At 46.4% G+C, this 19,679-nt stretch overlaps 1 protein-coding gene across 3 annotated transcripts in view; it reads left to right on the top strand.

The window, feature by feature from the left end:
• Positions 1-19,679, top strand: part of PDXDC1 (pyridoxal dependent decarboxylase domain containing 1) — a 55,046-nt gene that overhangs the window by 32,141 nt on the left and 3,226 nt on the right. For all 3 annotated transcript variants that reach the window (XM_061401188.1, XM_061401190.1, XM_061401189.1), the window contains 13 exons: positions 1,782-1,866; positions 2,928-2,976; positions 3,119-3,220; positions 4,073-4,198; positions 7,367-7,417; positions 12,297-12,360; positions 13,537-13,625; positions 14,902-15,007; positions 16,885-17,056; positions 17,643-17,761; positions 18,040-18,161; positions 19,276-19,368; positions 19,456-19,552. In XM_061401188.1, coding sequence (XP_061257172.1) covers positions 1,782-1,866; positions 2,928-2,976; positions 3,119-3,220; positions 4,073-4,198; positions 7,367-7,417; positions 12,297-12,360; positions 13,537-13,625; positions 14,902-15,007; positions 16,885-17,056; positions 17,643-17,761; positions 18,040-18,161; positions 19,276-19,368; positions 19,456-19,552 — 1,275 coding nt within the window. The remainder of the gene's footprint in view (positions 1-1,781; positions 1,867-2,927; positions 2,977-3,118; positions 3,221-4,072; positions 4,199-7,366; positions 7,418-12,296; positions 12,361-13,536; positions 13,626-14,901; positions 15,008-16,884; positions 17,057-17,642; positions 17,762-18,039; positions 18,162-19,275; positions 19,369-19,455; positions 19,553-19,679) is intronic.

Below are 19,679 nucleotides of genomic sequence, written 5' to 3'. Positions count from 1 at the left end.
AATTCATTGAGTCGACTGAAGCAACTCAGCACACCACACGCACATAAATGAGTGGATTTTATTGTACATAAAGTATACTTCAATCAGTAAAGTCGGTTATTTAAAAACAATAATAAACAGAAAAAGCATCCATCCACCTTGTTGCCACCAGAAAAACTGTCTCTTCTGCCTGATTTAGTGTATATATATTTAAATAGAAACAGAACCAATGTACTATCGATCACTTAACAAATGGGAGGGGCTTCAGTTTACATGCGGTTGAGTGACTTACCAGGGTGACCACATTGCGTTCCCCAGACCCCGCATCCCAGTGGTCAGCCAGCTGACGTTGCCACAAGATGAAGAGAATGTGAATCTGGCCTCCAGTTGCTTAAACACAGCATTGTGCCTTATGTTTTGATGGCTCATGTGACCCAACCCATGCCTTGGCCTTTGATTTTGTTCTGGCTAAACTAAATGTGTCATTTAAGATTTTTTTTTTAATTTGAGATGGGTTTGGGTTTGGAGGTGGAGTTTTCAGCCTTTTCCTTGGCACAGCCCCTGCAAGAGAAGCGCTTGTCTTAGTTGTGTTCCTTGAATCAGTTGGTGAAGATCTGAAATCTTACTAGGTGGCTTCTGCTAACTGGAAATTTAGGACAATTGGGAGCATGCTGACTCTTCATTTTACTCATGTTCTGTGAAGAGGGTCTTCCCAGCAAAGCCTGCCATGTAAATGTCACCAAAGGGGTGGGTCAACATGTGTAATGTGTTTAAGCTGACTTCAGAGTGCTTTCTAAATTTAAACAAAGAACACCTCATATTGGGTTAAAGAAATTATATTATTTTTTATAGAAAGGGAAAGAAAGTGAAAGTTGCTCAGTCGTGTCCAATTCTTTGCGACCCCATGGACTGTAACCTGCCAGGCTCCTCTGTCCATGAAATTCTCTAGGCAAGAATACTAGAGTGGGTTGCCATTCCCTTCTCCAGAGGATCTTCCCAACCCAGGGATCAAACCGAGGTCTCCCTCTATTTTTTATAGAGGACACATCTAAATAAAAATAACCCAGAAAGTGACAAAAAGTAAGGGGTATCTCGGGCAAGTGCTTTCCAGGTGGCGTATCGGTAAAGAATCTGCCAGTCAATGCAGGAGACACAAGAGACGAGCGTTCAGTCCCTGAGTTGGGAAGATGCCCTGGAGTAGGAAATGGCAACCCACTCCAGTATTCTTGCCTGGAGAAGTCCATGAACAGAGAGAGGAGCCTGGCGCGCTGTAGTCCTGTGGGTCACAGAGAATCAGACACGACTGAGCGTGCACACACATCTTGGGCAAGTGCTGACAGAACAAAAGTACTATAGCGGGTTGCTGTGAGATGAAATAGTCTCCATAGTGATAATTCATGGCATCTACTCAGAGATAATACATATAAATGCTTACGAATATAACTGAAATGTATAAAGGAAAAGTTGATAGAATACTGGTACAAATTGACAAACCCACAGTCTTGGTGGGAAACTTGAATATATTCTGAAACAACAGATCAAGTACATAGAAAATTAGTGTACATAGATATATAGAGAGAGGATTTAAATTGACAGCAAGCTTGATTTTTTATTTTTCAAAACTTGAATAAAATCCTTGAATAATCAGCTTGCAGTGGTTGATTTTAAGCCAGTTTACAAGGAAAATCTCAACAAAACAGATATATTACTTCTCTCAAAGGGAGATAATGTATATAGAAGCTTTTATCATGCTGTAAAGACTCAGGAAATATTTGTGTCCTTTCTTGGATGTTTTATCCCAGGAACTGCAGCAGTGGGGCACACAGATAAGATTGGGCGTTTGAAGGAGCTCTGTGAGCAATACGGCATATGGCTCCACGTGGAGGGGTAAGTGGAGGGGTGTGGGTCCTCGGTGGGCCTGCAGAGTGCCTGGGAAGAGCTCACTCTGTCGTCACATTTATCTCTAAGGACTCTTTGGTGAAGTGAAAGTGAAGATGCAAGTCACTCAATCATGTTCGACTCTTTGCGATCCCATGGTCTATACAGCCCATGAAATTCTCCAGGCCAGAATACTCTAGTGGGTAGCTGTTCCCTTCTTCAGGGGATCTTCCCAACCCAGGGATTGAACCCAGGTCTCCCACCTTGCAGGCAGAGTGGGAGCTGCTGAGCCACAGGGAAGCCCAAAGACTCTTTGGGTTGCAGATAATAAAGAGGTCTTATTGGCTCCCGTAACTCAGACCAGTGTTAGGATCAGCAGTAACACCACGTCAGCCAAGTCACTTGGCTGACCTTCCTCCATGGTGGCTCCGTCTGGAGCTAGATAGCCTTTCCTGTTCTGGTGCAGAGTAGCTGCAGCAACTCCAGCCGCCTTTCCAGCTTTGCGTCCAGAGGGTCAGAAATCCTTCCAGGAGTCTCATGCTGAGCCAGTTGCTGTGGCCAGGGAAATGTAATTCTCTGATAGTTTAGGTGATTTCGAGGCTGAGGTCTCACAGAGGAGGTGGGGAGTGGATTCCCAGAAGGCTGCTGGAGTGCTGCAAAGACAAAAGGCGGGGAGGAGGTGGGGCAGCCCTGGGGGTCCATTTCCAGCACGTCATATGTACATGGTGCTTTGCTTAATATTGTCCCTCTGGGAAGCGTGATGACTTGGATATAATACCTACCAAGATAGAAAGTAAGACACTTATTACACTAGATAAGTAGAAGCCATTCCCTGAAACATTTTAATTAAAATGCATTTTCCAGGTTTTCCTGAAATTTGTATAATATATGTACCACATTTTATGTTGCTATTGCAAATGCTACCAACACAGCTGAAAGACATGTAAATGTCAGCGTGGAACAGCACAGCCCTGTTTTGTTTTTCTTTTGAGGGGGAGGAGGGTAAGTACATACTTAGTGAATAAGCAGCAGTAAATAATTAGTTCTCAGGTCTGTGTTTTTCCTTCCAGTGTGAATCTGGCAACCTTGGCTCTAGGTTATGTCTCCTCTTCAGTGCTGGTATGTTGTTGATGTACTAGATACTGTGTTTTTAAGAAGGAATTTAAAATCACTTAACCCCAGATGGCTTTTATGCATGGAAGAGGGTGCTGGGTTGACTGGATCCTGGTAGTCTAACAGGAAGTTGTTCTCTCTGTGGTAGGCTGCAACCAAATGTGACAGCATGACGCTGACTCCGGGCCCGTGGCTGGGTCTGCCAGCTGTTCCGGCCGTGACCCTCTATAAGCATGACGATCCTGCCTTGGTAAGCTTCCTCTCACTGGGAGGGAGTAGGGAGTGGTGAGTAGTCATTGAGTCTGGGGGCAAAATACAGAAAAAGGAAAAAGTACATCTCTTCCTTAATGCTACATCTGTGATTTTTCATTAAAAAAATTTTTTTTACATAAGGGAAACTATGCCATATATTTTTTTTCTATTTATTCTCCCCATACTTCCCCATGTGTATGAAAAACTTTTATCACTGTATAATATTCCATCATTTAAGTACCACAGTCATCCTCCATTTGTGAACTTTTAGGCTGTTTTCAAATTTTTGTTACTGAAATAATGAGCATCACTCGTGTTTCAAATTACTCCTTAGACTGGATTCCCACAGTGGAATTAAGATTATTTTAAGGCTCTTGATCTTCCACATTGTCTAAAAAGTTACAAAATGATGTAGTTCTTAAAAGCGTAGTGATGGTTCTTATTAGTGAACCAGTTAGTGATAGGCAACTGTGAAATAAGTTTTCAGTGATTCTTAAACAGTGAAGCCTTGCTCATGTGTTTCTGGCCAAGTATTTGGGGATGCTCAGAGCAGCCTTGGAAGGGGCTGCCTCTTGAGTGGCTAAGAGCTCCAGCTCTGAGATGAGCCTGTCTGGATTCTCATCCCGGCTTTGCCACATGTTAGCCATGGACCCTTGGAAAAATCAAGGTCTCTGAGCCAAGTTGCCTAGAATACTTTGCTCATGGAGTTGCTTGATGATCAAATGAATAATGCAAGCCAGGTGCCTGCATAGCATCTGACACAAACTAAGTGCATAGTAAATGGAAAGTGGTTAGTTCTGCTATGCGATTTCATTGGCTTTAAGTAATAAACCTATATTGACTTTTTTAGACTTTAGTTTCCGGTCTTACATCAAATAAGCCAGCAGACAAGCTCCGTGCCCTGCCACTGTGGTTGTCTTTACAGTACTTGGGACTTGATGGGATTGTGGAGAGGATCAAGCATGCCTGTCAGCTGGTGAGTGGAAACCTGAAGTTCGCACAAGTCACAGATGCTCCATGGCAGAAACAGACAGAAAAATCCTTCACTGATTTACCCCGCCTTCAATACCTCATTGTCTGGATTTCCCTTCTCATAAGCAAGCAGACTAATTGTCCTGCATATATAGGTTTCTTGTTCAAAGTTCTGGGAGAGACTGCTGGGGCTGTCCCAGCATTTGTGTCCAAATGAAATCAGATTAAAATGAATGCCGGTGTCAGCATGGGGGAGAAAAGAAGTCACGGTGACAGCCAAGGACTGGAGGAGGATGTGGAGGCTGGGATAAGCATTCCACTTGACCGACCGACTCTTGAGGGTAAAAGAGTATGATGGCTGGGGGGAGTAAGGCTGGCATGGATATTTTTAACACCCGCTGGCTTGGGCTCCCAAATTGCAAAGCTTTAGGGACAGTTCTAATTCTCTGTTTGAGGTGTTCTAATTGTGAAAGCTATATAATTATGTTGCAGTTCAGAAAACAAAAAATGCCTTATGTACGCAGTTTTTGAGAGCTGAGTTCTACCTAAGTCTACAGCATGATGTCACCTTTCTGTCCCTCTGATTTCCCACCTGTAAAATAGAGGTGATGATGTGATGAAAGATTGTCATGAGGACTTAGTGAGTTCGTACAGGTAAAGCTCCCACAGTAGGGCCTAATCATATGGCAAGGTATGCAGATAGTTTTAAAAATAAATCTTTGTTTTCCCTGGTTGAGGAGCTAACATCCTGCATGCTGCATGGGTGCAGCCAAAAACAGGAAAAAATAAATCTTTGTTTTAAATATATGATTGGAATTCGTACATGTTTGTGTCATTTTTATATTTAAGAAAAATTAGTATTTTCATATTACTGTAATAGGAGTCCTGTTATAATAGGATATTTTAACATGAGTTTCTAATGAAATATAAACATTCTAAATTAAGTAGTTTCATTTTTACATTAAGTAATATTAAGATTCATGCTCATTATGTTTACAGAAGCACATTTTTAAAAATATTTTCTTATGGGGCTCTTGGCTCTCATCTTGAGGTTTGGTTCTTCGGAAGGAGAAGCCTTCATTGCCATGGTAACTTAGTTTGGGGAAGGTTGGGGCACTCCAGGGAGAGGTGTTCAGCTCCCTTTGGTTTACAGAGTACAAGAGAATAATGATGACATTAGCCACCAGACACTTGAGGTCCCTGCACTCTGGCATCTACCTGCCAGCAGACACCACAGTGCATCGCAAACCCTCCTGAGGCCTGGCCTCCGCTGCTGACTCACGCAGCTAAATGCACGTGTGAAAAGTCCACAGAGGTTCAGCAGGTGTGGTCTCCCATGTCCCGTCCTGCCTTGTAGTCCACACCAGGCCTCACATTCCCTGAGCAAAAATCAGTGTCCTCCTCCTCTTTTTCTTCCTTTTTCTCCTCTTTGTCTTCATGGGAAGCAGTTCCAGAGCGTTTACACTCGGTGCCAAGCACTATGCGGCCCCAGGGGGCACCGTGGATGCAGGCTCTCATTTGGTCTCTGCAGCTCCCCCAAAATATAAGGTCCAGTGATAGCATATTAAGAATTAGTTTCCAGGACTTCCCTGGTGGTCTGGTGGTTAAGATTCTGCGCTTCCACTGCAGGGGCCTCAGTTTCGATCCCTGGTCAGGGAATTAAGATCCTGCATGTCACTCAGCATGGCCAAAACAAAAAATTACTACAGTAATATTGACTATATTCCCCATGACTTATTTTTTAATAATTGCAAGTTTGTACTTTTTACCTTTTGAGTCCCTTCACCGACCTCCCCCAGCCGCCACCTGTAGCAGAGACCAGTCTTCTGTCAGCTTTGTTTCGTTTTAGATTTCACATGTGAGATCATATGGTATTTGTCTTTGTTTGAATTATTTCACTTGGAGTAATGCCCTTAAGGCCCACCCGTGTGTGCATGCTAAGACGCTCAGTTGTGTCCGACTCTTTGTGACCCTATGGACTGTAGCCCTTCAGGCTCCTCTGTCCATGGGATTCTCCAGGCAAGAATGTGGCAGTGGGTTGCCATGCCCTCCTCCAGGGGATCTTCCCGACTCAGGGATTGAACGCCTGTCTTTATGTCTCCTGCATTAGCAGGTGGGTCCTTTATCACTAGCACAGCTGGGAAGCCCTGAGGTCCACCCATGTTGTTGCAGATGACAAGCTTTTGTTCTTTTTTTACGGTTGATTATTTCCTGTTGTGTGCGTGTGTGTGTATTATTATATGCCCTAACGTCTTAACTCATTCATCCTTTGATGGACGCTTAGGTTGTTTACGTATCTTGGCTATTGTAAATAATGCTGAAGTGAATATACCTTGTCAAATTAGTATTTTCCTGTTCTTCAGTGCAGATAGCCCACGTGGAATTGCTGGATCATATGGTGGTTCTACTTCTCATTTTTTGCGGAAGCTCCATATGTTTTCCACGGTGGCTGCACCAATTTACATTCCAACCAAGGGTGCACAGGGTTCCTTTTCCTCCACGTTCTTGTGAACACTTGTTTCTTGTCGTTTTGATGACAGCTGTTCTCCCAGGTGTGCAGCGACATCACGCTGTGGTTTTGATTTGCATTTCCCTGATGATTAGTGATGTTGAGCATCTTTACTTTCCATGTGCCTGTTGTCTGGAAAAATGTCTATTCAGATCTTCTGTCCATTTTTTAATTGGGATAGTTTGGGTTTTTGCCATTGAGTTGTATGAGTTCTTCATATACTTTGGATTTTAACCCCTTATTAAATAAATGATTTGCAAATATTTTCTCCAGTTCCATAGGTTGCCTTTTCATTTGTTGATGACTTCCTTTGCTGTGCAGAAGCTTTTTAGTCTGATGTAGTCTGCTTGCTTAATTTTGTTTTTGTTGCCTTGCACTCAGTATTTTTTGAATGAATGAATGACCTCTATGTTGCTAACATGACAAATTCACATATATCTAATTAGAAAAAGCTTTTCTGGAATCACTAAATGTAATTGTAACTGGCATATTGGGGAATATTTGCAGATGTTGAAATGCAAAAATTGGTATCCACATTTAGAAATCGTCAAGTCGCAGATGGCTTTATCTGCCCAAGATCCTTGTTTGCAGACTTGCAAAGACTCTTAGGAAAACTACTTCTTAATATGAAATTACAAGAAACTGTTTTTTTGTCATTTGCAGAGTCAACGATTGCAAGAAAGTTTGAAGAAAGTGAACCACATCAAAATCTTGGTACAGTATATAATTTGGTCTGTCTCTTAAAGTCAGTAACTTTTACCTTCAGTGACTTAGCATGATTTTCTCCAGATTTGGTGTGTGTTCATGGAATTGCGGCAGCTCCAGTTAACCACCGTTCTTTGGGAAAGTCATACATGTCCCGATGACCTAATTCTGCAGTTAGCAGAAAGCTTAGAAATTTGCCCCATACACTGAACACCTACAGTGCTTTTCAAATAATCCATTCACAGTTTTTATTCTATTAAATTTTAAAATTGCACAAAGATGTAATAAGCACCATTGATTTCACCTGTCCAGAAATTTTTAGAACACCCATCTTCCTCAAGTGGAAAATTGTTTTGTCTCTCAGAGTGCTTTGGGCCACTCTTTGTGAAGCCCTCTGATCCCAGAGAGCATTTGCATGAAGGGGCGTTTCTTTGACAATTCTTCAGGATATAGTTAACTTTAAAATTAACATTTGAGTTTATTTGGGGTTCAAGTGAGTGCAGTCTGTGTCCACTTTAGTACATGGTTCGGTTTAAGTGCTGATCAGGGGCTGCTCCCCTCACCGCCTTCTGAGTAGGAGCTGGGAGCTACTCACTTGACCTGAGGTGACTCCTCTCCTAGCTTGGAAGGGGATAAAGGCCCCACCGGAGAAGCAGAGGATCAATGTAAGTCAGGAGACTTGGGTTCCAGTTTCAGCTGTGCCACAGGGGCCCTGTGACACTGACTCATTCTGTTAACCTCTCAAGCCTGTGAGCTCAGCTGTCGGTGAAGGTATGTTGGTTGGACACTCTTGATTGCAAATAGAGAGACTAAATTATGGACTGGAATGAGCACGCTGGTGGGTTACAGGCAGTGCTGGGCCTGTGTATTTCCTGTCACTCCTTTGCTGAGCCCTCTTGGGCTCCTCCTCATTCCTCTCCTTCCTCATTCTCCTGCAAACCAGGAGGAGCTGATGTTGCTCACTAATTGCCAACTGGTTTGGACTTCTTTGTAAGGCCACATACAGCCTAGGCATAACCCTGTTCCTTCCCTCCTTCCAATGGCTGCTTTACTCAATAGAGGGGACAGTCACTGGCAAACACCATGAGGCACTGTGGCCTGTCAGTAATCCATCAACGTCGTCATCATCACCTTCCTGTCAGTAGCCCACCATCATCATCGTCACCATCACCACTGCAGCTGCTGTTTGTGACATGCTTACTGTGTAGCACGCGTGATACTAAGTCCCCCTTCCATGCCTGTTTCATTTAACCGTCACAGATCTCCTTTGTACATGCTGTTCCCCATACCTGGAAACACTGTTCCCCTTAATTCTTCTCATACCAATTTCTTATCCTTCAGATCTTAGTTCCCAAATATCACTTCTTTAGAGAGGCTCACCCCACCCCACCAGAGTAACACCCACCACTATCCATCACTCTCTGTGCTCTGGGTTTTCTCCTTCATCATTATTACTGCCTGAAATTGTGGGCTGTGTTTGTTCCTTGTCTGTTTTTGTCTGGAGAAGCCTTGCAAGGCAAAGACTTTTGTCTGTTCATGACTATATCCTACGCCCAGTGTGGTACCTGGCATACAATAGGTGTTCAAGTGTGGATGAATACACAGACTCTGTGAGTTGGACGCAGTGGTTATTCCTTTTCTTTAACTGGGGAGGAAGCTAAAGCACAGACAGGATAAGGAAGTGGTAAAGCAGCGTAGAGCTGGGGTGCACTCTCAAAGCCTGTGTCCTCCGCCAGCGGACCCTCTGTCTCAGGGTAGTTAGAGGAGAATGGATTCGTCTGCCCTGGTGGCTTGTTAGGAGGGGCGTATCAGCTAATGTGTGGGAAGGCAGAATGGAGGCGTCAGGCACCATAAGGTGGAAGTGATTATTGTCTTCTGCTCCTTGCTACAGCCTTTGTCTGCTGCTTTCATAGGTGTTGACTTGTGAACCCTCACAGTAAGCCTCTGGGGTCGAGCGGCAGCATCTGTTTCTGTGGCTCAGATGAGCTGTGTGTCCAGAGTCCCAGAACTAGTATGTGGCAAAGCCAAGACTTGACCCCAGGGTATCTCAGAAAAGCTTCTCTGCTGCATAGCCACTCCCTTCTCCCAGCGCCCATGACCTTCTTCCTTCCCATCTGGAGGGCCCTTCAGGAGCCTCTCCCATTGCAGAAACAAGGACCCACTTCCCCAGCTCAGCACCTCCAGCGCCAGGGCCAGGGGTGGCACTCGCAACCCGCTTTCACAGGATGCCAGTTCAGTCTCCTCGGCAGCTGCGTTCTGATAAGGCTGCTGTTTTACTGGCCTCTTATCAAACACTTGGAGTGGATTCTAAAGTCGGCCTGTGAGGGGAAACTCGAACACTGTTACCATTACACCTGAGAATTCCAGAATGCCTCCGTGGGACTGAGCGTGGTTTCATGTTTATATCCTTATTGTTCTGCCACTTTGACCGTGATACATCCAAGTGAGGGTTTTTTTTTTTCAGTCCTGTTTGGGACTTGTGCTGATTTAACATAAGGATTCTTCTTCTTTTTTTTTTTAATCCTGTACAGTTAATTTTTTCAGATATGTCCTCCCTTCAGGAACACCAGTAAGCTGCATACTGAACCTTCACTCCACCCCCCATCAGTCTCTTGGATGCCTGCATCTCTCTCTCTCTCTGCCTTCCAGTGCCTCCCTTCAGATCCTTCTTTGAGTTCAGTCATTTATTCTTGAGCAGCATCTCATCTGCTATTTAACCCATTCACTGAGCTTTTTACTTCCAGTGACCTCTTTCATTCTGCAATATTCTCTTCAGTTCTTTTTCAAGTTATTCTGTTTTATAATCACCTTTTAAAGCAAGGATTCTGGTCCTTTGTCTCTCTGTTTAAACACCGTGATCGCCATGTGTTTCCGATGGCTGTTCCAGTCTCAGTTTTGGGGCCACATATCGTCCTCTCGGTTGTGTCTGCTGACTCTTGCTTCCTGTGTTACATAATTTTTCTGTTTCAAGTGAGATTTTTTTCTCTCGTATGACTTGCCAGGGTCCATTTATTTATGTTGGTTTCCCAGTTTTAGGAGTCCCACAGAGGACGTCACACACAGGTGCAGAACACTCCTGATGTTTTCTTCTCATGAAAGAATTTTTTGTCTCTCTCTGCAGAGCCTTAGGCAGAGTGAAGCTTTCTTACTGATCAGTGGGTGAAGTTTTTCTCTCTTTTCGTAAAGAGCATTTTTCAAGGGTCCTGGCTTTATGTAAACTAAGCACTACCCCTCACATGGGCTTAAAAACCCACGACCTTAGATGTTAATGCTAAGTTCTAGGCCCCGTCTGTGCTCCCCTCCCCCCAGGCCCTGCAGCTCAGCTTACAATATTCTTTCTGTTTTCTCTTATTTCTGGATTCACCTGTTTTGTGAGCCTAACAATGATTTGAACGTTTTTTGGTTATTGATTACATTTAATCAAGCATTTCAGGTATTTAGAATTGATGACTTCAGTATTGGCTTGGTCTACCATGTGGCCAGAACCAGAATTCTACATATATAGCCCTGTACAGTATTTCTTATGCACACTGACATTGAGACCACTGGGCTCAAAAAAGTAAGAAACAGAAGACTAGAGAAGTCTTGGCACTCAAATTCTACCTTGTTCTGAAAACAGGAATGTAGAGTTTTGTCACCTTGTTACCATTTACTTTTTATGCTTACTCCATTCTATATAAATATTAAACCACTCTCACTTTAAAGATAACTAATAGATTTATTTGTTTATGTGAAAATTAAGAGAGATAGTAGATATGAAAGCACAAGAATTGACTCCATAAATAATTGGCAGATTCAAATCTACCTGTTGCTTAATCGGACTCACACACATTTGTTCCTTTGAACAGCTTAATGGGGAAGATCTTGGGCCTATCTCCCCAGTTAGCATGTCCTGGTGTGGCCCTACCAGTGCCTTGGGAAATAGGTTTCAAGACTAGAATTGTAGTGCTGGAGTTGTTGAATGCTTGGAGAGCCCCTCTCCCTCTACCCCCACCCCCTCCTCCAACACGACCGTCTGTCGAGGGCATTAACACTCCCTCTGTGTCCTGACCCCGAGGGGAAGCTGACGGCTGACTGTACATTTGTTCAGTGGAGAACAGGGAACCTTGGGCTGGGCAGTCAATGCAGTGGCCGTCTTCATCTGTTAGGAAATCTGTTAGTGAAGATGGTTGTCTGATGCCTGTCCTGAATGTAAGTATTGCTTCGGTGATTTAGAGAAACACAACCTCAGTTCTAGACTGCGGTTATCCACACGCCAGCAGGACTTGCCTTCTGTTCAGCGAGTTTCACACAATGAGTAGAGGATGAGTAGGAAAGGATCCAGTCATTCCTGGTTGCGGTGGCCTCACTTCTGGATTCTTGAAAGCTTGGACTCTCTCGCTGATTCTAGTGCCACTTTTTTCTTGCCTTTCTTGATCTTTCGTGTTGGACCCATGTTTATCCATAACCATCAAAAATTTCCTTTTGCTTCTCAGTGTAGCAGTGTCACATATTATAATGTATTCTCAGGACTGGCTTATAATTATTTCTAAGAATTTTACTAAACCTTTGATTTTTGTTTCTCTAGCAACTGAAATTAACCTTTGAACTTGATGTGGTTTTTTTGCTGTGGCGGTGGTGGTGGTTGGGTTTTTTGGTTTGTTTTCTTGGTTTTGGTGTTTTGGTTTTTTTCCTGCTGCGCAGCTTGTGGTATCTTAGTTCCCTGATCAGAGACTGAACCAGGCCCTGGCAGTGGGAGCGCTGAGCCCTAACCACTGGGCAACCACGGGATTCTCTTTGCATGCTTTCTAAGGGCAGCATCTGCAGCCTAGTTTCCAGGCTCACCGTTTGACTTTGTAAGTGTTTGGAATTTACTATCACTTGGTAATAACTGGATTCCATGTTTCAGGTGGAAGATGAGCTCAGTTCCCCAGTGGTGGTATTCAGATTTTTCCAGGAACTACCGGGCTCTGGTAGGTGATTTTTAAATGAGGGTTATTTTTCTGTGTGTAAGGGCTTTGAGTGTTAAACCACTTCAAGTTAACTAGGTAGTCCAAAATATTTTGATTGCTAAAATCTTGTCATCGTTGCAAAAAAAGGTAATAAGGTTCACAAGAATTCCAGGCCTATTTGCCTTAGCACTTTACTGACAGTTTGCTGTGATTAAACCAGTGGTTTCCAAACACCAGTCCCTGGACCACTGCTGGAATGAATGAGAGTCCCTTGAAAACAGAATTTGGGGCCCTCCTTCCTAAGTGTTTTGATTCAGTAAGCGGATTCAAGAATCTCTATTTGTAAATAATGTCCCAAAGGCGCCCTGCTTAGTCCAAGGCTCTCTCAGGTTTCACCCAACAGCCATGGACCCCATTCCAGACCATTCTCCACTTCCTGTCACCCCCTTGCCCGTAGCCTGCGTGTCTTCCCGTGCCCGATGGATGAGGTCCAGCCTCTGGACCAGGCCTCATGGCCTGCGAGTCCAAGCCCTCCCCTTCTGTCCGCCTTCCTCTTCTTGCTCACTGTGCTTCAGTCAGACTGGTCTCCTCTGAGGCACCACTGCCCCCCTCGTCCTCCCGGCTCCTTCCCGCCTTCAGGTTCCCCCAGTGCCCACCCCCTCATGGAGCCTTCCCTGCCTGTCCTGTCTGAGGTGACTGACTCCCTCATGTCGTTTCAGAGCCTCACCTTCTTTCAAGGCCCTGACAACAGTATTTAGTGATTTCATTTCTTTATGCTGTTTCTCCCATAGAACATAAGAGGCAGCCTAAAAACCTTGTCTGCCTCATATCCTAACCCCAGGCCCAGCACAGCGCCTAGCACGAGTGGGCACCTCGACCATTTATCGTAGGAGGCCGGTTGCATTGTGAGGCCTGGCGTGCTGCTGGGCCGACTCCCCTGCACAGGGCTCGGTGCTTGTGGACTAGTTGGTGACTTATAATTTTTATGCTTTGATTTCTGCTCAGAATTCCTTGAGGGAGAAAATGTGTTAATGAAATTAAGAATTACATTTGTATAAATAGATGTAAGTGTGTTGGTCTTCATACTGTTTGAGACTTTTCTCTCAGGTTCATGTTGGGCACTAAGTGAGCCGGGTCGGGGGGTTGCTGTAGTTGGCTGTGTTTCTGAGAGGCAAACCCCTCTGTGTTTTGTGTCAGATCCAGGACTTAATGCCATCCCAGCGCCCAGCGCTGCCGCCTCAGCCGTCGGCCGGGAGAGGCACTCCTGTGATGCCCTGAACCGCTGGGTAAGAACGCTGTCACGTGCCCGTCCTGCTGCGTCTGGATGGTTGGGATAATGCATGGTCACCTCTAGGAAGGCAGAAACTCACAGGGGAGCCCCTGTGAAGCGTGGGGCTTTGTCCTGGGCTTCTTAAGCAAAAACCACAGCCCCAGAGGCTGCATGAGTTCCGGCAGGTCCTCTCAGCACTGTTCCCGCAGGTTCTTCACGGAACCGTTTCTCTCCTTCCCTGTAAAGGTGAATGACAGCAAGCCAAACCTGGCCTGCGGTCCAGGCACTGTGGAGCTCTGCTGATCCCAGAAGGCACATGAAGCCTCCCCTGCATGCCTTCGGTGGAGGGGCACTTTGCTTTGGCTGTCTTTTGACACTGAAATCATGGGATGATTTCAGTATAAAGAATATTCTAAACAATGTAAAGGTGTTCATCAGAGCAGCACCAACCCTAGCAAAACCTCGGACATGCCCCCAGTGGTTAGGACTCGAGCTTCCACTGCACGGGGCCCAGGTTCAGTCCCTGGATGGGGAGCTAAGATCCTGCATGCTGCAAAGTGTAGCCTAAAAAAAAAATAATTGAAAGAGTTGACTCATTGGAAAAGACTCTGATGTTGGGAGGGATTGGGGGCAGGAGGAGAAAGGGACGACAGAGGATGAGATGGCTGGGTGGCATCACTGACTCGATGGACGTGAGTCTGGTGATGGACAGGGAGGCCTGGTGTGCTGTGGTTCATGGGGTCACAAAGAGTCGGACACGACTGAGCGACTGAACTGAATTGAACCTAGGTGTTCGGGTGAATAAGGTACACCCATGCAGTGAAGTTCAGAACAGCCAGTATAAACCGTGTAGCTGCATGTTCATGGCAGAAGGGAAATGGTCACTGTGAATTGCATGGAAAAATGCACCTTACTACACAGCATGTAGTATATCCTGTTTCACAACAGCAATGGAAGAAACAGACTCACATGCACAGAAGATGGGGGAGGGTTATCCCATATGTCAACAGTCAGTAGGTGTTTCTCAGTGGTGTGTTGTGGGTAAGTTTTTGTTCTGTTTGTTTTGGTTTGGTTTACCTGTGTTGCCTAGATTTTTCTATAGCAAACATTTTTGTAGTAAGAAAAAATATAAAATTTACAATTTTTAAAATGAAGGTGCCATAAGTATTCAAAGAAAATTACAGATGAAAGGAAACTCACCTCCAGGAACCTCTTGGGTCTGGGCTGAGTGGACGAGGAGACACGGGTGCCCTCCTTGCTGGAGTGCATTCATTCTGCCCCTTTCCCTGCAGCTGGGAGAACAGCTGAAGCAGCTGGTGCCCATGAGCGGCCTCACGGTCATGGATCTGGAGGTTGAGGGCACGTGCGTGCGGTTCAGCCCTCTGATGACGGCGGCAGGTAAGCGGTCTCCGTGGGGCACCCTCGGTGTTGTTCTGAGGGCACCGGTGCCAGGTTGTCAGAGTCCAGGCTGTGGACTGATCGCTTTCCCCTGTGAGGCTGTCTTCTCTCCCTGGGGAGGCTTTTACTTTTCATTTGGCTGAGTTTAGGTAGACAAGCCCCTTTCCAGGGTACCTCCTCACAAAGAGAGATCTGTGAAGTCACTCGAATTCCTGTGTCTTGATGTCCTCTGACCTTTTGTTTCCTGTTCAGTGGTTCTCAGTCCAGAGTGACTTTAGAATCCCTGCAGAGCTCTGAAAACCCCCCCAGTGCCCAGCCCCACCTCAGATTCTGGTTGACTGAGTGTACTTGGAATGGAGCCAGGGCACCAAACAGGCCAGTGAAGGTCGAGATCACTGTCGTAGACCTCTTAGAGAGCAACAGAGCTGAAAGCACGTGGACTTTTATGACAGAAAGTCCTGGGGGTTCTTGTCCCCCCCTTGGCCACTTCATACCTGTGGGGCCTGGAGCAAGTTTCTTGTCTCCAGACCTGTTCCCCACCACCTCACATTGGTGATGTGCAGATCAGACTGTGAGACTGTGAACATGCAGTGGCTTGGGTGGTGCTTGGCATGTTTTATAGGAGGCACTTCAAAATAAGCTGTATAGAGATGTATCAGAAATCTGATTGTGCTTTTTTCTGAGATGATCTAAATACGTTCAGAGAATGCTTGATGGTTTTTCATGAGGTGTTTTCGGCATCTTTGGAAAGGTATTTTTCCCACAGACTCCAAAGTAGGGAAGTGCAGGCACCTGTCCCGCATGTCATGACTGTGGCCAGAGGCCTCGGGACATTCTGGGAGCCTTTGGTCCTGCTGAGCAGGGGGTCTGGAACTGGAAAAAGTAACTGTGGACACCCCAGGCTGCACGTATTGAGGCTTAGATCACATAAGCTTTGAATCAGTGGAAGCGAGGGCGCAGTGAACCCTGAGACTCTCAGGCTCTGACCTTCAGAAGCACTTGGTGCTGTCACCATCACCACCCCGCCCTGCTGCCCCTCCGCCCACCCCCAAACCTCTCTCCCCTCCATGTTAATAGAGAGAACTGTGTGGCTGTCTTCTTGTTTCCAACCTGATACAACGTTTATCACTTGACTTAAGCAGAGTCTTTCTTCAAGAAGAATCTGATTTCCATGGTAGGATTTCACTGTGTGTTAAATCAGAGGAGCTAATGCTATCTTCTGTGTAAGAACAAAATGTGTCTACACCTAGGCCATCAGCTGTGTGAATTTTTAACACCTGCTTCTTCCATATCCGGGTTTGTAGTTCAGTCGTGTCCGACTCTTTGTGACCCCATTAACTGCAGCACACCAGGCTTCCCTGTCCTTCACTATCTCCCAGAGTGTGCTCAAACTCATGTCCATTGAGTCGATGATGCCACCCAACCGTCTTATGCTCTGTCACCCCCTTCTCTTCCTGCCCTCAATTTTTCCCAGCATCAGGGTCTTTTCCAGTGAGTCAGCTCTTTACATCAGGTGGCCAAAGTATTGGAGCTTCAGCATCAGTCCTTCCAACGAATATTCAGGGTTGATTTCCTTTAGGATGGACTGGTTGGATCTCCTTGCAGTCCAAGGGACTCTTAAGAGTCTTCTCCAGCACCACAATTCAAAAGCATCAATTCTTTGGCACTTAGCCTTCTTTATGGTGCAACTCTCACATCCATAGATATCTCATATCCTCACGTATCTGGGTTTAGTGGTTGTTTTTTTTGAGTCCTCAGCTGCAACTGACTGGCTATACTGAGAACTGCTGATGTTCTGATAGTGGAACTGAGAGCACAGCTCCCTCCTTTCCAGCCGTTCCTTAAGCGCTTCCCTGACATTCTGTGCACATGTCCAGTTTTAGGGACTCGGGGAGAGGATGTGGATCAGCTGGTGGCCTGCGTCCAGAGCAAGCTGCCGGTCCTGACCTGTACACTGCAGCTGCGAGAGGAGTTCAAGCAGGAGGTGGAGGCAACGGCAGGCCTCTTATACGTTGACGACCCCAACTGGCCTGGAATAGGAGTTGTCAGGTATGGTAAGACTGTGGGCGGATCATTTTGTGAACCAGCTTAGAAATCTAAAATGAATATGTGTAGTCACAGCACTCGTGTCTGATGCAAGTTCACCCAGACCTGGGCATTTAAAAGAGCACAGCTGGCAAGCGGCCCAGCACGCGCTCAGTGAAGTAGGAGTTGCTGTGTGTTCTTTCTGCTCCAACTTGAAAGTTACTAGTGCGCCACTGACGTACGAACAGAGAGCTACCACTCACCCCGGAGAACCACTTCCCAGTGGGGGCAGACCCTCCAACCTCTGACTCAGTGGGCGTCTTGAGTCCCTTTGTCCCCTCTCGGGATGAGAGAAGCCTCCTGTTCCTCTTACGAGTGATGGGGCTTCTTGATCATGCCCCTCTTTGTACATTTCATGTACCTGGAGACTTGGGCTCCCCTGGGACATTCTTAAGGTTCACTCTTGAGACCCTCTGAGCGGCTCCTTTGCCCTGTGTCTCCTTGCACACCCTTGGTAACTCCCAGCAGCTTCTACTCCACCTGTCATCCTGTGTCTAGAGGGACACTTACTTTAGATTACTGAAGTGCTGTTATGTGATATTGTTTATAGGTATGAACACGCTAATGATGATAAGAGCAGTTTGAAATTGGATCCAGAAGGGGAAAAAATCCATGCTGGGCTTCTGAAAAAGTTAAATGAACTGGAATCTGACCTTACATTTAAAATGGGTAATTACTCCTATAAGTCAGCTGTGGACTTTGGAAGTCGTTTTCTAACTGGCCTAAAGGGAGTTGGGCTGTCTTAAGTGGTGTAGCTCTTCATAGCATGAGAGAGCTTCCTGCCCCTGCCACAGCCTCACTGGGTCCCGAATCCGCAGTAGATCCATGCCCTCACCCCCTAGGGGAGGCTGCCCCGTGCCTGGCCGCGTGGTGTGCACGGAATGGCCTGTGTCTGACTCGTGACAGCGGACTTGGGAACCAAGTAAGTCTGTTGTTTCTGCCCACAGGCCCTGAGTATAAAAGCATGAAGAGCTGTATTTACATTGGCATGGCGAGTGATGACATCGATATTTCCGAACTAGTAGAGACCATCGCAGTCACAGCCCGAGAAATCGAGGAGGACTCAAGGGTCTGTAAGAGTAATCTGTGCCTCATTCCTTTTTTGGGTTTTCCCTGGGCAACTAGCTGGAGTCACAAAGGAAGAAGCTTACCTCGGTGATGTCTGTCCATTCATTCTTTCCCCAAGTACTTAAAGGCCGCCTGTGAGCCAGGCGTTGAGCAGGTACCAGGGCAGTCCCTGCCCTCAGTGAACTCACGAGCCAGCCTGGGAAAGACGTATATGAGCAAGTGAGGTGGTGCACGCACGTTCAGGAAGATGCGTTCACATCACCTCTGCCCCGCAAGGCCAGGGGAGAGCTGGTCAGAGCTGGTCCTGGGGCTGGATGGGATGGTGCTTCAGGTAACAGAACTTCCCGCCCGTAATAGACCTGCTGCTCTTGGCCAGTTGGCACAGAGGACCAGGCTTTCAGGCTTACGGGACGCTCTCCACACCAGATATGAATCATTAGGAATCCCTCAAAGGGAGGGAAAAGGGAGCAGTGCGAGGCTGGCCTGAGAGGAGGCAGGCACCTGTGTCGCGTGACTCGTGTTTGGTAGGAGGGGTGCAGAAGAAAAGGGGTTTGAAATGGAGCCTAGGAGCCAACTTTCTTGGTTCGTGGGAGGGCATCTTAAAGTTTTCTGACCCCGCCTGTATCACTTCTGCCTCCGTTTCCATGAATGTTAAGCACTGTGTCTTGTTTTTTTCCTTCTGCCTGCACTGGGTCCTCCTACAGTGCAGGCTCTCCAGTTGTGACACGTAGACGTGTTTAGTTGCCCCAAGACATGTGGGATCTTAGTTCCCAGACCAGGGATGGAACTCATGTCCCCTCCATTGGAAGGCAGATTCTTAACCACTGGACCACCAGGGAAGTCCCTGTTGTGTCTGTTTCCTGTTGGTAGGACATTCAGATCATAGGGGCAGTTCTCTTCCCTGGCAAATGCGGCCAGTCACCACGGCGCCTAACACTAGGCCTCCTTTAGCATCTTGACCTCTTCTATTTGATTTTCTGCTATATTTTCACACTGACATGTTAAAGTACCGTTTACTAACACACTTTTGAAAAATATCGCCAGTGCTGTGTTTATAAATCTAGAACCCCAGCAAGCAGCTTGGACAGATAATGCCTTCCTTGGTCTTAACACAGCTTCTGGAAAACATGACAGAAGTGGTTCGGAAAGGAATCCAGGAAGCTCAGGTTCAGCTGCAGAAGGCAAACGAGGAGCGGCTTCTGGAAGAGGTGAGGCTCCGAGCTGGGCCCCCAGCTGGACTCGGGCTGGGAGCTGGCCTCCGGACGATGGCCTTGAGCAACGCTTGTGTTTTGCAGGGGGTGTTACGGCAGATCCCCGTGGTTGGATCCGTGCTGAACTGGTTTTCTCCAGTACAAGCATCACAAAAAGGAAGGACGTTCAACCTGACGGCAGGTAGGACTATCTTCCTCCCAATCTCTCGCATCTGGAGTGTTTGGCCAGGTGTCCTGGGATGAGGAGCCGTGTGTGCGTCCCAGGCTTCACACCAGGCGCTGGGCCAGGACCGGAGAGGAGGCGAGGT

This window comes from Bos javanicus, chromosome 25, assembly GCF_032452875.1.
Source record: "Bos javanicus breed banteng chromosome 25, ARS-OSU_banteng_1.0, whole genome shotgun sequence".
NCBI classification, from domain to species: Eukaryota; Metazoa; Chordata; class Mammalia; order Artiodactyla; family Bovidae; genus Bos; species Bos javanicus.
Note: the sequence above shows the minus strand (reverse complement) of the source record. Positions and strands in the feature narration are given on the sequence as shown.